The sequence below is a fragment of the Stegastes partitus genome, unplaced genomic scaffold (genome assembly GCF_000690725.1).
Source record: "Stegastes partitus isolate 25-593 unplaced genomic scaffold, Stegastes_partitus-1.0.2 Scaffold1064, whole genome shotgun sequence".
In the NCBI taxonomy this organism is placed as follows: domain Eukaryota; kingdom Metazoa; phylum Chordata; class Actinopteri; family Pomacentridae; genus Stegastes; species Stegastes partitus.
In genome coordinates this window covers 118,166-133,084 of record NW_007578795.1, presented here as the reverse complement: position 1 = coordinate 133,084, position 14,919 = coordinate 118,166, and the positions used below count along the sequence as shown (strand labels likewise).

The 14,919-nt window shown below is 42.0% G+C and overlaps 1 protein-coding gene across 2 annotated transcripts in view; it reads left to right on the top strand.

The window, feature by feature from the left end:
* ube2e1 (ubiquitin-conjugating enzyme E2E 1) overlaps positions 1-14,919 on the top strand; it is a 106,269-nt gene that overhangs the window by 5,067 nt on the left and 86,283 nt on the right. For both annotated transcript variants that reach the window (XM_008295657.1, XM_008295656.1), the window contains exons 2-3: positions 536-733; positions 11,116-11,166. In XM_008295657.1, coding sequence (XP_008293879.1) covers positions 543-733; positions 11,116-11,166 — 242 coding nt within the window. In that variant the 5' untranslated portion in view covers positions 536-542. The remainder of the gene's footprint in view (positions 1-535; positions 734-11,115; positions 11,167-14,919) is intronic.

Genomic DNA, 14,919 nt, shown 5'->3' with positions numbered 1-14,919 from the left:
TGAAAACACTGCTGACCCCATTGTGGTTGTAAAATGTCAGGATTGTGTTTTGAATGAACAGAAACACATTCATTGCTTCATCACTGGTCTTATAAGTCACCATGTGTCCCTCCCTGATTTGTCATAATCCTGTTAAGTTAACCTTTTTTTAAAAGACAACAAAGATATCTGTCTGTGTGTTATTTACTTTGAGCAGCAGATCCACCTTGTTGTCAGAACAAACAATGAAATCTCTGGTCTGTCTTGTTGCTGTTCTTGTATTTCCATGTGATGTGCGTTTTCAGGCATGCCACTATGGATGGAGATTATTTCTGATAGAGATTATTTTTGGAGTCAAACAGAGATTGTTTTCTTTTTGAAACAGCAATTTAAAATTAAGCTGTATTGGTGCATATTTAGCCGTCACCTACCCTCAAACATCTGCATTGATTAGACTCAGGCAGTAAAGAACCCTCAGGTGAAGGTAAAGTAAGCTGTCTCAGGTGTGTGTGTGTCTTTGTTTATACGCTGTATTTGTGTGTGTTTGCAACCGCAGTGTCAGCATGTCCAGTGAGGTGCAGCCGAGGCCGGACGACAGCCCCAACACCAGTGGGGGAAGCTCGGATGCCGAGCAGAGAGAGGCAGCTCCTCCGGAGCAGCCGGGCCCTGAGCAGCGGGACCAGACTCAGCCCAAAAAGAAGGAGGCCAAAATCTCCAGTAAGACCGCTGCCAAGCTCTCCACCAGCGCCAAGAGGTAGATCTGCTGCACTCAGTCTCTTTTACTTTGTGTCCTCTGCTGGGTGGATGCCCGTACTGCCCGGATGGCTCAGTTTAGCTGCTCAAGTGGTCATCTGTCACTTACTTGTTCTGTGGTTTTCAGCGTGGTGCGACTGTGACTGCTGCTACTGTGCTGCTTTTTCACTTTTCCGGTCAAAAGCATCATCTGCCCATCAGAACAGTGGACAGGCTGTAGTTCTCTGTTGATCATGTGCAGTGCTGAGAAAACAAGACTTGAAGTTTCACTTGAAAACGCCTCACGTTAGATAACTGAGTAACTGAAAAGTAAAGGAAATTATTAATTGAAAATGAAAATGTTATTGTGCTAAAAAGGGCTGATTTTTTTAATGGCATTTAGCTGCCACTGACTCTTGTTACGTAGACCTTTTCTGCCGCATGTATTTTGACTAGTCACAGCAGGAAAAGCACTGGTGTAATTAATAACATTAACAATGGCTTAGTTCCACTCGTCCGGTGGCCAGGAGCTTCTCTTAGTGTAATTTAACCACCGTTATTAGTGATTTTCCACCCATGACATGTGAAAATATCAGCTGAGGAAACGTCTATTCTCCCAGACTGCTGAGCGTGAAGCATCACTTCTTGCACATCGGTGGTCTTTTCCTAAAAAAAAAACCCTTCGGACATCTGAGCTGCCACACCGGCAATTAAATTTTACTTTATTTTTTGTTGTCATGTCTTTGTACTATTTACTACTAGTTACAGTTTTATATGATTTACTAGTAAATGAAGCCAGTCCCCTGCATCCTCTGAGTGAGACAGCAATGAGAGGGAATTATCTTATGTTCACTCTTAGCACTGAGCCGTTGTTTTCTCTAAAAGATAGAAATATTGAAAGAAACCTAAATCAAAGTGATAGCAGTGTTCAACCGATGTGGGTTTTTTAGTGGTTGTTGCCGATTATTTGGAGATCGTGGAGGCCGAGGATATCATCTGTTAAGTGTTATTTTTTAACCTTCAGAACTTGCCGGCAGGCTTGAAAGTCGTGTTATCTTTTTAAGATTATAGCCAAAATCACTCCATCCATCAGAACTGGAAACTGTAAGAATGGAGACAGTCACAAAACTCCAAACTGTTTGACGTTCTTCAAACAAATCATGTGTGATGCACTGTACTACTGTGAAAATGACCCAAATCTAAGCTTAAAATTTGTTGTATTTATCAAATTACTTTATTCTACATTTCCCCTTTTTGAAATAGGCCAAAATCAAGTGTTTGCACCAAATTCACCTTTTGGTTGTTGTTGTCTTTTTATGATGTATGACATGATTATGTCAACCTGCACAACCTTCTAGTCATGGTTGTCCTGTTTCCATAGAGGTGCAGGACTTTAAGTGGTTTCCAGAGAAGACACTGTGACAGGAGTAAAAACAAATATATTGACATTGCTTGGGGTTTAGTGTAAAGTAGATTTGCACCCTGTCCGCATTACACCGTTTTTAAATTTAAAAAAATGTATTGAATAAATAAATGTTCACAAGTGTCCTGTGTTAGTTCTTGTTGCCAATGCTGCTGCTGCTGTAGTTGCTGCTTTTATGGATTTATCTTCGCTCACGCTGTATATTTTAGCTCCTCTAACAACACTGAAACTCTCTGTAAAGTGGCTGATTATGAGTTATGACATCTGCTTGCTCTGCCTAAGCACCTGTTCTGCAAAGTTGCCTGCTAATTTTGGACTTAACTATTTTATCTCAGGTCCGCTAGCTTAGCAGATAGCAATGCATCTCCCTCTGCTCCTCCTTTTCTCTCCTGCTCATTGTGCCATATGCTTAGTTTTTTCTCTGCCTCCTTTAGCCATAATGACATTCAGAATAAATGTATTCTGTTAGCAGTACTGGAGACGAGGCTTGCTGAATTCAAAATGCAGCGCTGCACCAAGGAAAATGGCCCATTAGCTGTGCTAGCTAGTCAGGTCCCAATAGCTGGTGCAGTCTGACCCAACACAGAGTCTGTTCCCCCGGTACTTGATAGATGCTGATTATCTCAAAATTGCAATAATTAATGTGTGGTGTAGTACCTAAAAGGTATTGTTCCAAGTATCTTGAGCTGCATTGGCATCACAAGACCTTCCCCTGGGGACTGAGTTCCTTCACCAGCTTTTAAAGGAATCTGGATCGAGTTGAGTTTCCACAGAGGTTGTTCTCACTTTCCATAAAGTTCCTGCATAAGGACGAGCACTTGGAGCGCTGAACATTGTTGATTGGTCCTCATTTTCAGTTTTTCTTCAACATTTTACAACTGCTGTTTTTAAAAACCTGCAACTACGAATTTTTAAATTATTGTTATTTTTTTTGTTAATTGTGCTTCAGCAAAACTATAGTGAGCTGTGAGGAAAACCCACGATAGATCCATCATTATTTTGAGATGCTGGTGTGAACTGAGAAGGTGAGCATTAATAATTAGTTACGGCTGTCAGCGTTCTGTTGCAGATAAAAATGACATAAATAAAACAACAGTAGTAAAACAGCTGTTACTGTTATTTGAAACATAAGATGACTGAATTGCCTAATTGGACCACAGCTGAAATGCAGTTAACAACAGAACAAAGAAATGTGCTACAAACTGGGCTTTGGAGGACTTTGCCAGTTCTTCCTTGGATTTAGATTCTCTCATTGTCTTCTGTCTCTTCATGGACTCCCAGATTGACGGTATGATGTTGAGTTCAGGGCTCTGTGGGGGCAGACTATATGCTAAAAGCACTCTTTGTTCTTGTTATGGCTGAAGATAGTTCTCCATGATTCTGTTGCAAAATGAATTTGAAATGGATCAGACGGACGGATAAGAATCTAAACAGTGTCTTAAATATGTGCACAACACTGTGTTTTAGTGCTGTGGTGTGTTTTTACCACCTCCATGTTGGCCTGAGTCTCCCTGTACGCCCAGTCAGACCTTAAAGGCTGCTGGAAAATGATGCGCACCGTTGGGCGTAAACACATCATTTATCCAGAGAGAGGAAAAGGTTGCAAACAGTGGCAGTTTTCACTTTAAACTCAGTGCTGGTGTGGGTTTTTTTTTGTACAGTTCCCTGATGTTACACAGCACTGATTCAGTTTATAACCAGTTCATGGCAGATTGGAAGTGGATATCTTGTGTGATGGCACGAAGCAACAGCAGTTGTTATCTGATCGGGCAATAAGCTGGCCAAGCAGCATAGCCAGTGTTGATGCTGATACCAGAGCTGCTGAGAGAGGCATTGTTATTCTCTACACTGTGTGTAGATTTATTGGCAGCTGTAGTGCTGATAGGTGTGAGATGAACAAGCCTGCTCGAACTGCTAGAAGCAGCGTCACCAAAATAAAGGTGCATTATTCTGCTGCTCTTGATTAAAACACACCCTAATTAAACCACCTGATTACCCCCAAATTCATTCTGAGAATTAATCACTGATGTGGTCACAACTCAGGTAACTTCTGGGTTCTGCTCATTTCTACTGGATCTGCAAAAAGTAAGAAGGCCTGGCATGATATGGTGTCCCAGAAATAAACAACATGTTAAGACCATTTTACACCACTGATAATATCATGTAGTGGCACAATAATGCAAGTAGACCCCTTCAAACAGTCATGACATCTTAATTCTCAGTGATGTTCAGGCAAATCGAAATGCGAAAAAATATCTTATGCAAATAAAACATAAATAAAATAAAACCCACACAACCAAGAAAACTAAAATGGACTCTGGGTCTCTGTTAACCCAATATGCACAATGTGGTGTTAATCCAGCTTCTCAAGGGTTCGGACTGTTGTTAGGAAAGTGCAAATTATCTTCTCCTAGATACTGTGCCCAACTTTTAAAACGTCAACTAGTGTAACATCAGTGAAATGCAGTATGAACAAACATTTAACAGACAGGGACTCTGATGTCAGTCCATCAGCCCTCAGAATGGACCGTCGGATTTGTGGCACCGAGGTGAATGTGGGGCACACCAGGGCAATACTGAGATCAGTAAAAGACATTTTTAGATCATGTCCATACGTTGCGTGATAAGTTGATCATGAAATTGCCGTAGCACTTTGTAGACAAAAGTTAGCTTGAGCAAAACAGTGAAACCCTGCCTACCTTGCTGTGTGAAACAGGTACATGTGGTATTTTCAGAAAGTTTCAAAATATGTTGGAAAAGTGTGTGAGGGAGGGTCTCAGATTTTCACCTGACAAGCAATTTCACAGCATTATACAGACCTTCTTATTGTTCATATGTGGTAGAAAGGCAAGAGCCCTTCTCCACGATCGTCCCAGAAAAAACATCTGAATTGCACATTGTATTGTTTCAGTGGCACAAATCTATTCCCATTGGCCAGCATGTACCAAAGTCTGGTATCAACACTCTTCCTGTGTCATGATCCTCTGGGACCAAAGGGCTGCTTTAATCAAAGCCTCTCCTGTAAACACTCTGCATTGTGCATCTCATGCCACAAAAGAAATGATGCAGTGATAACTTCACACACAGCAGACAGTTTCAAACGCATGTAGTGATGACTAGTTATTAACAATGAGAGCTACACCAAAACAATAACAACCTGAAGGGTTACCACGTCATAGGAGGTTTGACTGGCACACTGGTCACGCTTCTGTGTCAGCTCCTCTAATAAATCATTAGCTGCTGTGCACGCAAACCAAAGCTGGTATTTTCCATCATAAAAAGAATGCCCAGATGATATTGACATATTTGCATTTGTCGAGGCATGCAGAATGTAATAGTTTAGCACACGGCCTGTCTCAAGGGATTATCAAAAGCAATGAGCTGTGAAACATTAGTGAAAGCAAGTGCTTGGTTACAGAGATCATGCACAAGAGTGAGGAACTGGCAGTGTAATCAGAAGCACTTCTCCCTTTGGATTCCTCCAGCCTTGTTCATTGCACCACTCTCTCTAACAGGTCCCCAGCTTCAGTCGTCAAAATATGCCACCTCAGGAAATACTGCAGATAAAATTACACAGCACGCACTCAAGCTGAGAATGACTCCATAACCGTGGAGATAGTATTACAGGCTCCTTTGCAAATATATGTCTCTTTTTCCTCTCCTTCCCCAACTGAGTCGTGTGCAGTCATTTCCCTACAGAGGAGACTCTAAAGCAAATCCTTTCTTCGCCAGTCTTGCCCTTGTTCAGTACGTATCACCAGCTTGTGTTGTACATTCCTTTCCAGGGACTCTTTTGTGATGAGGTGCTTCCCTCTACCAACACTCCTTTAGTTTGTCTTGTATGCTTCACTTACAGATTTCTTTTTATTTCCCCCAACCTCACACAAGAGTGGCAGCAGTTTGTATGTGGTTTGTTTTTATGTGCATTTGACTGAGTATCCCAACTTTTGTAAGCATGGAGCAGTGATGATATCCATCACAGAACTATGGAGTGCTGCTGCTGCTATAAAGCCAGCCAGCAGTCTGGGATGTCTTTCAGGAGAAACTGTTTAGACGGGATGGTCCTAAACCACGTTCTTGTAGTGATGAGACACTTTCTGCTGGAATGAGGATTTTGCCTGAAATTTCAAAATTGCTCGAGTAAATTTGGTGCAACTTGAAAATGTTTGTGTTTCTAATGTAATCATGTCACTGTTTTTACATTTGGGAGTTTTGTCATAAAAATAATTGATGATCGGGGCAGCATGTCAGTAAACCTGCTACTGTTCATAATCCACAGTGACTTCCTGATGCCAAAATAAACTTGTTTGTTTAGCATTTGATTCTAATTTATCACCAAATGTGTAATTACAAATAATATCAACTTAACATTTTCAGTAAAAGGCTGTATCTCTAAAAACCTGTCCATGTATTTCAGAATATCGTAGCCTGTCTTGGCCCCCTTTTGCTTTAAAGACAGCAGCGCTGCAGCTACATGGACTCCACCAGTTGTTTAAACCTGATGAGCCGTGTTGTCTCAGCATGATGGGACGATGCTGCAAACAGCTGTTTGGCATATCAGGAGTTTTTGGCTTTCTTAGTCTTCAGGTTCCCCTTAAATGATCATTGGGTTTGAGGTGAGGGGACAGAAGAGGAAAGACCATGACAGTCACATTTATGGTCTTCTTTGGTCTTCAAGTCAAAGCTCTGAGTTGTGTTTGCGCTCGTTCTCCTGCTGCAGTATGAACCCTGGCTATGTGAACAGAGTGCTGCTTCTCCCTGGTCAGGCTAGAGCTGATGATTCACTGCAGTGCCCCCCCAAAACCTGAATATTCTTAGCAGCATGCTTCGCTGTGGGTTTGATCCACTGTGGTTTCATCTCCTTTCCTGTTGCAAGTCTTATTTGGAGTCTTAATATTGCCAGACTCGTGCGTGTTTTCAGTACATTTATAGTGAGTGTTTCAGAGTTAATCAGCACTAAAAGTGTTGGATCAGCCTAGTTTACCCGGCAGGAGATTGTGAAGGCTCCTGTAACGTGTTTTATCTGTCATGCAGGAAATAAATTCGTGACGAGCAAGGAGAAAATCGGCTGTCACAGATGATAAGCTTGAAAAGACAGTCTGAAAATGCTAACCCACCCCCTCCACACACAGTGCTTAAGCCCTCCAGAAACCTAGGGAAAACCCTCGCCATGATTTGACACTGAGAAAGCTCCTTTGCTCAGAATAACAATCTGACTTCTGACGCTTTCACTTACTTCTGATGCCACGTTTCCCACGATCACAATACTACTTAGTGAGCAATGTTGTGTTGGAAATTTGAGGTGCGTCCATATTTCCAACAGAGAAAAAATGGCTTCAGGTTGATTCAGGTGGAAGTATACACCTTAAGACCTGACCTGCAAAGGAGTTAACGTGGTTAAAGTCACTAATCTGCTTCAGTTTGGTTGCCGAATGAGAAATAGTGCACAATCAGAAATATTTCATCTTCATAGTACATGTCAGAACATGGTTTCTATGTTCACATGAAATTATGCCAAAGTACAATTTAATGCGACTGTTAAACCCCACTGTGCATTCATTAGATTTTTTTATATTAAAACAAGCAGCAGCAGCCATACAGGAGCAGCGGTGTGATATAGGTGAGCCTCACATTGCTCAGCAGTGCACATCCATTCACTGCCATGTCGATGCTATAACAATAAATCATGTCGGCGCCGACTGCTTGTCTTTCTCCTTTTCTCTCTTGCAATAGCAAATCTTATTTCTGTCCTTGCTAACAAATAATTGAGTGAACGGACCAAATGATCAATAAGACTTGTCAGTTATTTTGTTTTTTGTATTCTGGCATCCCTGAACGTCTTCAGAGTTGTCACAGAGAAACATGAGAACAAGATGCAAGCGGAACGGAGAATAAAAGAAAGGAACAATTAAGAAAGAACTATTGAAGTGATTCTCTATAGAGAATGTGCTGCCTTTGAAGGAATGACCGTGAGAGTTTGAACATGGCAAACTGAATTCAGAAACTTGCAAGGCTTGACAACACAGTCTGCTTTGCAAATGGGACACCTTTTACCTGAGATCTCCTGCTCCACCTTCTGATCATCATGCTTCAGCATTTATGTCCACCATCCCCAGAAAAAGCGAACTAGAACACACACAGTGCCGTGAAAAAGTATTCAACCAAACCTACCCTTTTTGTGGAACTCATACTAAACTGTCTGTTCTTTAAACATTTATCATAAGGCAGTTAAAGCAAAGGTTTTTTAATACCAAATGTAAGAAAGGAATCTTCCCCTGAACTTTCTAGCGTTTGGCTCCACCTTCAACATGAACAACCACAACAAAACATTCCTGATGACTGGAGCTCATCCTTTGACAATGCTATTATGGAAATCTGGCTCGCTCTTTGTAAAACTGCTTTAATGCAACAACACTGGAGAGTTTGTGAGCATGAAGTGTTGTAGTCTAGACTTTGACTAGGCCACTCCAGAAATGTTTTCTGTTTGAGCTTTTCAGAGGTGGACTTAATCTTGAGATCATTGTTTTGCTGCAAAGCCCAGTTGAACCCTGATAGAGTTCATCTCCAGCTGATGACCTGACGTTCTCCTCCAGGATTTTCTGGTTGAGAGCAAACATAATGTTTCACTCGGTTATGAAGTCCTCCTGACCCTGAAGCAGCAACGCTTCCTGACAACTTCCCACCGCTGCTTCGATGCTTGAAAGTAGTTGTAATGATCTGTTTGTGGAATTCTGTTTGGTTTACACCAGATGTAATGGGACCCTTTTAAGGATCACCAAGATGTGTTGTGGTAAATCTGAGACCAGCCTTAATGTTCAGTGGGGTTTTTTATCTTGACCACTCTGCTATGAAAGCCATTTTCTCCCAGATAGTGGAGTCCCTCCTCGTGTTTTCCTTTCACCCACTGTGACTTCTCTGATGAGTTGTCGCCATGCTCTTGGACAAATCTGGAAGGTTGTTGGGAGAGAATGGGAAAACCGCTGAGTAAAAAGTCCCACCTTGACTCTTTTAGATCTCCGTATAAATGTGCTTTTTGGTGAATGTTCTTCTTCCTTTTGCTGATATAAAGAACTGAATATGAATTAATGTAAATATGAAGTGTCTCTGCAATATTATAAAATGAAATGTCGTGATATTCTAGAAATATTCTAGAAATCAAACAAATTTTAAAATTAAGTTCTGAGTTCTCTTGTTCGTTTGATTCATAGAAACAGTTAAAGGTTCGGTTCTTTGTGCAACATTCAGAACCACTGGGTGTCTCTAGAGAACCATCATCTCAGACCATTAGCCTCATTGTCCACACCTCCCCCCCTCCCGTCATGTCTGATTTACAGCCAGAAAGATTTTGTACGCAAGACTCAACAAAAAATAGTCCCGCCCCACCCATTAGCCCATGCTAGCATTGTAAAATACATTGAATGGCCATAGCAGGTTGCTGTCAACCCGAGTACCTGTCACTAAGCTTGTTTCGCTTTGCTTACACGCATGTATGTTGCTGCTTTTACGGTTGTTAAATCACAGCAGAACCGTTTACAGCTCTGGTCCATTCAGGATTTAACCTACGTGGAAATAGAGACACACAGACTGGAGCAGAACAACATGAGCAAAGAAGCAAAAGCAAAGGAGAGCTGCAAAACGACATAAACACTCACTCTGAGCACAACATTAGGTAATTACCATAAATGAACATTTCTTGGTTTATATGGCAACGGCTATGGCTCTGGAGGGCAGTTTGACTTTTCCAGTGTGGTGTGGGAGGGCACTTTGGATGTGTTAATAAATACAGGGATGGCCAACAGTTTAAAAGGGAGGCGCTCACATGCTCTAACATGTACTAGCATGCATGCGTGGCCAGACTGGCTGCCAGAACTTTGAGTAGAAAAGCTTCAGTTTCAACACACAACACAAGAAGGAACGTGACTTTATTAACTGCTGAGGCTCTTTACGTAGCACAAAGCTGTTTGCTGTGATATATCTCTCATTCTTATGTTAAAAAAAAAGCACTTTGCATCAGTAATATGTTGGTCCAGTCCGGCATTCATACACACAAAGAAGAAATGATGTGACACTTGACATATGCATTAATTGCTCATTCCTCCTTTGAAAAGGAGAAGCAGCAGCAGCATCCAGCCACTGGCTGTGAACACAGCTGCAGCTGCTCTGCCTCACTGTGCTGACTAAAGCACACTGACTGAACTACAGCTGCATTCGTGGTTGAATCTGTGATGCAATAGATATCGCTGCTAAGCTTTACTGTGACTACTCTTTATTGCTGTTGTTTATGTTCGCCAAGACAGCCTTGTTAAGCTGCACAGATGAGACAGATGTGTTGCCAGTGAACCATGGGGGTTCAGGAATATAGCAGCTTAGCACCGCTCTCCATCGAACTGCTGTCCACATAACATACCAGTGAAGTGTTCTATGCATGACACCGCTAAATGCATCCATAGTTCTGTCTGCACAGAAGAGAGTATGAGCAGCCTTTATCAGTGATTGAGGGATTGTGAAGTAGAACCTGGCTTCTGCATCCAAGTCGGCAAATCACTGGAATTTTATGAATACCTAACCAGGGAGAAATTCGACCCCCTGACTGTCTATTCATTAAATCCTTCTTAACATGCCCTGTGTGGAAATGCTCCCAACAGCTTCCTGAAAGTGTTGAGGTTGAGGCAGAACCCTGATCGGCAGCAAAAATTAATTATCCTGATATAGCAGATATGATTCTTTTATCTAACATGGCCTTTTGACATCAATATCAATTTATGGATGCATGCTTAAAAAATGGCAAATATTCAGCCATGCATCCCCGTGTTGATCTTGCGTGACAGGACTTATTCCTGTGCTCAATCACTGTGCTCAGGAGCTCATTAGAAAATCAATGAGGTATTCAATGTGTACACTTACAGATTGATTTTACAGGCAGGATTTATACAACTGTCTGTGAGAGTGTGATTATAACACAGATCCTCCTCTCGTTTCAGAATCCAGAAAGAGCTAGCAGAGATAACCTTGGACCCGCCACCAAATTGCAGGTAGGAGCCTGTTGATTGTGTCTTTTAAAAGGACTGTTTGCTCTGACACCTGAGGCACTTTTGTGTGTGTGTGTGTGTGTGTGTGTGTGTGTGTGTGTGTGTGTGTGTGTGTGTGTGTGTGTGTGAGCTGTGTGAATGGACTGTGCCAGCTCAGTGAGTCACATGAATAGCATAGGTAGATCACTGTGCTGCACTGCTGTTTGCTCTGGCTGAAGCATAATGAATGGACCTTGTAAACAGTCTGAGGAATGAGCCACACTCGGAGTAAAAAGTAAAATAAATAAATATTAGTGCAATTGACCTGATTGGCAGTGTTTACCATTAGGATCACCGCGGCAACAATGCTGTGTTTGCTCACCGTCCCAAGGGTGGCAATGCTGCTGCGTTGCGACTTAACTGGTTTGCATGGTTCCTTTTCCTCCTGAGCTGGAGCGTGATGAAAGACTGATGGGCCGTGTGCTGCTGCCAGTCAAGACCTGAGTAAAAGCTTTCATTGTAGTTAGAATTTGTTGTTCTTCTCAAGCTGATGACTTTTGGGAGCAGTGTGAGAGGAAGGTGGAGGTGTGACCTCACAGCTTCACATTGTGAGCAGAGCAAGTCTGTAAAGTCCAGGCATTTCCTGGAGGGCTGAGAAAGCAGGAAAATTCAGTGGTGCATGGACACACTCTGGCTATTAGGCAGAGCAGCTGGGTTTGCACACTCCAAGAAGCAGGGATGCATCAATCTGATGTTTTTTCTTCCAGTGTCATTCCTGATACCTCAACTCAGCACCCTTCCCCACCTTTCACATCTGTAAAGCTCACCGCTTGAACCTTCCTACTATCACTCTTATGTATGGTATCAGGAGCCTGTAGCATCACTCAACCCCAAATGTTAGAAGAGACATTCATACACCTTCATTCTTTTCAAACTATTGCATTGTTATAATGCATTAGCTTCTTTTAAATGTTTACATATTCTGTCCTAAGCACAGATATATCATCACATTCAGTGTGTCTGACATCCTGTATGTGACGCACACACCGTCCTGCTGTAAGACTACTAGTTGGATGTACAAACAGCACTGAGCTGCTGTGATGAATGGTGATTCATGCACAGGCTGTACTCGTCCTCTTGTGTCCACAGGATAAGGGCTCATTTAGTTTCATTACACACTTCTGCAGCTCCTCATCTGTTTCACTTGTTCATGGATTGATTATTTCTCTTCTTTTGCCTAACAAACCAAAACCTTCTTGCAAAGCTAACATTACATAGTTACTTAACGAGGTTTTAATTAAGGATCCACTGTTTGTCTTTCAGTATTATGATGCCAAAACTCTTAGCTTAGATTTGAATAATAAGGTAATATTACTGTGAAACATTTGTAATATTTATGAACAATCTGTGTCTGTTATGACTCAGTCACACACCTGGTCAGCTTCTTCAGGTCAGTGTGAAACCAATCCAGTGGATGGAGATAATCAAACTCTAACCTTCAGTCCTTGTTTTCTGGCTGATGTCCAATCCACTTAATAGGGTCAGTATCAGGGCCTACACCCATCCAGCAGATTACGGTGAATCTCTACTGCCGATAGCTGCAACGTCACTGCAGGAGCTTAATTACCAAAAACCTGAACCTTTTGAGAACTTGTAGGACAAAGACGGTTGTTTCTGTGTTGTTATTGTTGTTGTTTTGTTTTGTTTTTTTCACAATCTGGAAAATTTTTATTTTTTTGGGCTTTTGCCTTTATTTAGTGCAGTAGAGGGAGACAGGAAAGGGGGGAGAAGAATGGGGACAGACCTGCAGCAAAGGGTCGTGAGCGGGATTCGAACTCACGACCGCTGCATCGGGGAACTACAGCCCCTGTTCATGGGCCGCCCGCTCTACCAGGTGAGCTATAGGGGGGCCCCAATCTGGGAAATATTGAACATCCGTCAGTGAAGAAGCGGCAGCAGGACAAATGTCATGATTTTTATGCATTGTCCAAAAAGTTAAAAAAGAAATGAGGAACACCCAGAAGTGAAATGATGATCACTGCTCTGCCGGAGTGTTTCTCGTGATGTCCACAACACATATACTTCATAAACTGATTATTGTTTTTGGTATTCAGTATGTTTCCAATCATTGGTTTCATATTTTATTGGTTGATTCATGATAAAATAAATGACTTTACAAAGCTTTGATGTAGCTGTCACCGTCTCTCACCTATCCATTAATAAACATAGAAACAAGTGTTGATACCAAGATTTTAAATTTTACTGTAATGTAAATCAATATTGGTTATCATCTCTTTGATTACTGACAATCAGTGTCAGCACCCACCCTGAAAACCAATAATGCTCAAACGCTAATAATGGGAACATGATTTATGGCAGCTGAAGGGGGAGAATGGATTTAGTGGGTTTAGACCAGACACCAGGTTTTGTTTGGGTCTAAAGGTTTCCAGAAGCAGAGTTCTGTTCTTCTTCTATGGATGCGATTTCAGTCAATGAACAATAGCTCCAGCTGAGCAGCATGAAATGGACCAGATAATGAGTGCAGCTGAAGATTATTATGAATCACTACATGGATAAATGTATCAAGAGAACAGCTGGATGAATTGTTTGCGTGGACTCTAAACACTGATTTTCTTCTTTTGCACGGTAATTCTTGTCAAAGATAAGATATGTCTTTATTTATCTCACAGTGAACAAATGCTGCGAGCTCAGCACTTGCCCTTGATGTTAATATATTGAAGTGATGCAACATTTTGAATGCCATAAAAATTACAATTTGTTGAAAAGTGTGTACGTTCACATAAACGGAGGAAAAAGTTCTCACCTATCAGAACAGAACAATTCATCTCCTACGCTGCTTGTGGTTATACTGAACAGTTTGTTTTTAACAGGCGACGAGTGACCAACATTATAAAGGTGCTGTGTGTCACCGTCACAGTCTGTTTGTTGGCTCTCTAATCTCAAAGACGAGGCTAATCTGGCTGAAGCAAACCATTGTGTTTCCTGACAAAGGGCCAAACAGCAGAGGGGGAAAAATAAATTTCATGGGCAGACATTCGTATAAAAAAAATGACATATTTTTGAGTAAAGGGAGGCTTCCTCGAAGAATGTCCACACTGAAAGGAGCCCTCGTGACAAATGGATTGAGCTCGGCTGCAGTCGGGAGTCCTCAGTCATAAGTGAAAAATTAGGCTCAGGCTGCTCGAGCGTATTTCAGCGGCAGTCGGAGATACAAGCCAGCGGAGGTGCGGCACTACTTGAAATGTAGATTTCTGTATTCATAGGCCCCTTGGGGTATTTGCCTCACTCTAACAGCTCCCGATTCCCCCACAAGGTTGTCACATCCCCGGTGTTTGATTTAGCCTACATGTTTTAGCACAACAATCCTGATTCAACCTGTTCTTTTGTGCAATAAATGAAGCAGATCGCACATTGTGAACATTAGAAACCTTGTGCCGAGATAAATTCCCTTAAACCGTACTGTACCTCCTCGCACACAGTGTCTGTTTGAACAAAAGGCTCCACGTCTCCCCGGCCCTTTCTTCACCTACTAATTGATCTGACAGTGTTAAATAGGCTGCGCTCGCTGAAAGACATCAGATGTGAGGGGTTATGAACGGACGCTGTGATGCTGCTCATTACCCTACAGGCTTCGGCTCTTCTTTTCCCCCGCCAGAATAAAGCACGGCTCATGATCACAGCCGCTCCTGCAAACATCCTCTCTGGCTCATTTTCTACATTCCCTCCCTTGGTTGAAGGAACGATACTGTAATCCCT